The following is a 4,686-nucleotide window of genomic DNA, read 5'->3' as shown; positions in this document are numbered from 1 at the left end:
CTAGAGTAGCTCTTCCGAAGTTGGACCACTTTCTTAAGCCCCTTGCTCATCAATCCCTCCATCTTTATCTTTAGCTCTTCCTTCCTCGTAGTGAAATAGAAATCACCAGGTGGGAGCACACTCACCTCTCTACTCCTCCAACTCAAATGTACCTACTAGAGTACCAACCTTGATCTCACTCATGACTATTTCTGAGGAACTGGGGTCTCTCCTCCTGTCCTCTCTAAGGCCACTGTTTGTGGCCTGTGTCCTAAGTCACAGACCAAAGCAACCTTCAGAGATGCTGTCTTCCTTCTATATCTTTACCTGCACTTCAGTCTAGCTTCTTCCCCCATGACAAGCAAATCAATTAATCTCACTCCTCAAATAAAATCACCATCATCAAAAATAACAAGAAGGGCTTCCCTGGTGACACAGTGGTTGAGAGTCCGCCTGCTGATGCAGGGGACACGAGTTCGTGCCCTGGTCCAGGAAGATCCCACATGCCGCAGAGCGGCTGGGCCCATGAGCCATGGCCGCTGAGCCTGTGCGTCCGGAGTCTGTGCTCCACAATGGGAGAGGCCACAGCAGTGAGAGGCCCACATACCGCAAAAAATAAAAATAAAAAATAACAAGAAAAACAAAATCTCCCCTTAGCCTTTTTTCCATGTATAGGTACTTCCCATTTCCTTCTTCCACTTCCTCATCAAATTTCTTGAAACTACATATTTTATAATATAAAATATGTACATTTTATATGTTTATGCAATAGAAACAGATGGCAACAGTTTGAGGAGTAGAGATTGAGAAGAATATATATATATTATGTGTATGTATGCATATATATTTGTTGTTCATTCCCTAAACCATTGCCATCTGTTTCTAACCAAACTTCTAGACTGAAAATACCCACACTAGGCCACCTATGATCTTATAATTGCTAAATTCAAAGTTTCATTGCTAAGTTCTCTCCCTGATTGACCCAGTAGCATTTAAAACTTTCTTTTTCCCCATAGCATTTATCACCTCTTTGCATTTTATACATTTATTTGTTTAGAACCTTTCTCCCTCCTGTAGGATGTGTTTATGAGGGCAGATACCCTGCTTTTTTGATTCGATGTCTAGAATAGTGCCTGTGAATAATAATAATAATAATAATAATAACCAGTGAATAATAAGTAACCAGTGAATTTGTTGAATAAATTGCACCCACCTCCTGGCCAAAATCGATTGGGCCAGAGGTGGGAACCACACCCAACCTGGGTCAACTTCGTTTAAATCTAAGAGTTTAAACTTGGGACCAAGAGTCAAGCCAGACTCTCTAAGCGGATGTAAACTGATCTTCAGTGTGAAAGGAGAATAAAGCAGATATGAGAGAGAAGTCGAGACAAAAAAGATCCTGGTAGAATTCAAGCCCCTGTTGCCATTATCCCAATTATCAAAACAAATTCTACTCTTGGTCTCTGTGAAATATCCCAATACCCGTATAGTAAGCTACCTTTTAAACTTAAACAAATTTAGTCTCTTTTTCTGTTGCTTACTACAAAGAGATTCCTTACTATAATACTGTTCTGTGGTTGATCAGGCTCAAAATAAACATTCTAAAGCCAATGTTCAAAAACAATAAAAAAGGAAAGAAAGAAATGAGGGGAAAAAGTTAAGAGTTCCTGTTCTAATTCCCTGAATGAACAAAATGTGTAAATATATGGGCAATGGTTAACTTACTTTAATGAGAATGTGATGTGATATGGAAGCATTCTCTTTATGATTTACAAACCCTTTATGATATCATACTTAAGTGCTACTTATGGAAAAAGAGCTATTTACATGTCTTCTTTAAATAAGATTACACACACAATCATTTTAGATGTAACACCATTTTTTAAAATTAAGTTTAGAACTAATTTTACTTCATGCTAATATTCCTAAGGCCATAGAAAAGTACATTAAACACAGAACAGTTGAAGAACCAGAGCCACAACAGCACATTTGCTGGAAGGCAAACTGAAATGCATTCTAAACTGGCATTTAGAAATAACAAAGCTCTATCTTGGAGTATAGAATTAAATAATTATCTACATTACATTTCATGGGTACTTACCAAACAAACGCTGATGGAACAGAAATTTGCCAGCTATTAGTCCTATGAGAATGGCAAGTAGCCATAGAAGCACCTTCAAAAGCCTCCAGCCAACTTCTCTAGGGTATTTATTTGTTACAAATGAAAAACAGTTTCCAACAACAATAACGTTGGCTTCTGTTTGGCTATGAGAAACTGGGTCCTCCGCAAATATTAAGAAGTTAAAGAAGATCACCAAGTAAGCCACAATCAACCGAGACCAGGGATGCTGGAAATAATAACGAAAGTCTTTACCCATCCTTCAAAACTTCAATTCCGTAGTTTACCTGCATAAGAAAAGATACACAGGGTTAGAGCAGAAAAACAAGTAGTCTCTGTCTTCCTGTTATCCATCCAGATTTATAACAGCTCAATAGAGAGGTGTTTGGAAAAGACCTATTCCTATTTATGGCACCAAGACAAGCCTGAGACTGAGGATTGTCCCTTCCCCATCATCTCATCATACCTCTGATCTATGGGGATTTAGGAAAGGAGAGTATTGGAAAGAGTAGGGGGAGAGGGAGGGACATGAGAGGGCAGATCATGGCCCAAAATTGGGATGATGACTGAAATCATAGGTAAAAATCATCTCAGGAGGCAATATACAGCCAAAAAAAATAATAATAATGCAACACTCTTCCTCTTTTAGATTATCATTTTTATGTTACAATCATAATATGTATCATTTAAAAATTAAAGCAATGTGGAGGTAAACTGAGGACATATCAACAAAATATAAACATCTTCCTGGGCTTCCCTGGTGGCGCAATGGTTAAGAATCCACCTGCCAATGCTGGAGACACGGGTTCGAGCCCTGGTCCAGGAAGAACCCATGTGCCGTGGAGCAACTAAGCCCTAAGCCCTAGAGCCCGTGCTCTGCAACAAGAGAAGCCACTGCAATGAGAAGCCCGCGCACTGCGCCCTAAACAAAAGAAAGCCCGCGGGCAGCAATGAAGATCCAACACAGCCAAAAATAAATAAATGTATTGATTTATTTATTAAAAACAAAAAATCCTCCTCTGACCAAACCCCTCTCCTCAGAGTTAAGGTCCCTTAATAATTTGATGGATATACTTTCAGACCTTTTCTTTTTTCTTTTTCACATTGACAAAAATGTGTGTGTGTGTGGGCTTTTAAAAAAATGTTCACAGTCTACTTGCCAAATAATTTCAACACAGAATAAGGTTCATGAAATAGCTAAGTCTATGGCAGAGTAGTTGCATGTAGGAGAGCTTTTGGGCAACTCTGCTTGTGGGAAGTGAAGAGGAAGGGGAAGATTTCACAGAGGAGGACATACCGAAATTGGAGGTTGGGGGATCAGTAGGATTTTTTTCCCCAGTGAAGGAGGCAAGGATGCTCAATCTAAGCATGTGCAAAGGCACAGAGGCATTGCAAAATATGTGATATGCCTAAAGGGCTAGGCCCTAACGTGGATGTACACTTTGAGTACAGAAGCTTTCTTAAAATGCTGATGTCCAGGCCCCACCCCTCTCTCTTTCCTCTTTGGGAGCCACCCTGCCCATAGGAACACAAGCTTGTCTAGGTCCATCAGGTGTGGGACTGGGTGTTTCAGTCTATCTGATTCTGGGGTTCAGTTTTGGTGAGCCCATTTGGTGCTCAGACTAAGCTACATCTCTTTTATTCCCCGCAAGAAAGCTGATTAAACCTGGGGTAATAATAATAAAATTCTCATTTTACACGTGGCTAAAAATACAAAGAGCAAGTAAAAAACCTGAAGTAACTTGAAGTCAATGGAAGATCTGAGAATAGGCTCCAAGGCTGGCTCCCAAGTTCCAGTCCAGCATTCTGGCCTGATGAATGTCAAGTAAACCCACTATCTAAGCTAATGAAGACTTGGCTTAGCTATTTTAGAAAAGCTATGTAAACACACGAAACAACTGGCAGTAAAATTTAGCACAACAAATAGTTACTGTGCCTTGGATTCATAAACCTTCTAAGCAATTTCAAGTCCTTTGTGATCTTCATGAATACTCCAAAATATCTGTTCCCAGCATCTGTAGCCCAGATCACTAAGGAATGGTGATTTTTTTTTTTTTTATGTGAGGTTCATCACCCAAAGACCTGTGTGGTTCTCACACCAAAGAGAGCAGAGAAAGTGATGAAGAAAAAACACATCATGCATTTTCACAGTATTCAATATGCTAGAAGGTCAGAATGGGTCAGCTGTCAATTTGATTTTATGCCAACATCTTTGGAAATGTCGAAAGACCACTATTAGAAGAGAATACATAGAAACACCTCAAGGCCAATGAGTCTTGAAGCAGGAATAGTTCCTACATGCCCATCAGAACTGGACAGGGGTGTCAGTTAACAAGTTAACAGGTTTCTACATTGCTTCTCCTACCAGTGAGGAATTCTGGTGTAATTGTCCCACCACCTCCCTTCCCCACCCACACACAAGCAAGGCAGCAGGATTTAGAACACTGACTACATATAACCTTGATTGTTTTTTAAATAAATGCTTTGTGGAGAGTTGGCATATACTTATTTTATTGTTGTTGTTGTTAACTTCGGAACCTTGCTTTGTGGGCTATGTAATGTCCACATGTCCAGACTGAATTACAACA

The 4,686-nt window shown here is 39.7% G+C and overlaps 1 protein-coding gene across 1 annotated transcript in view; it reads right to left on the bottom strand.

Moving 5' to 3' along the window:
* The window catches only part of TMEM117 (transmembrane protein 117), a gene marked incomplete at its 3' end in the record, with an annotated part of 87,469 nt that extends 85,112 nt beyond the window's left edge, over positions 1-2,357 (bottom strand). Inside the window, exon 1 of the mRNA XM_007462454.1 lies at positions 2,081-2,357. Coding sequence (XP_007462516.1) covers positions 2,081-2,357 — 277 coding nt within the window. The remainder of the gene's footprint in view (positions 1-2,080) is intronic.
* Positions 2,358-4,686: the final 2,329 nt, after the last annotated feature.

Source organism: Lipotes vexillifer, unplaced genomic scaffold (genome assembly GCF_000442215.2).
Source record: "Lipotes vexillifer unplaced genomic scaffold, Lipotes_vexillifer_v1.1 scaffold1569, whole genome shotgun sequence".
In the NCBI taxonomy this organism is placed as follows: domain Eukaryota; kingdom Metazoa; phylum Chordata; class Mammalia; order Artiodactyla; family Lipotidae; genus Lipotes; species Lipotes vexillifer.
This window is presented reverse-complemented; position numbering and strand designations above follow the sequence as displayed.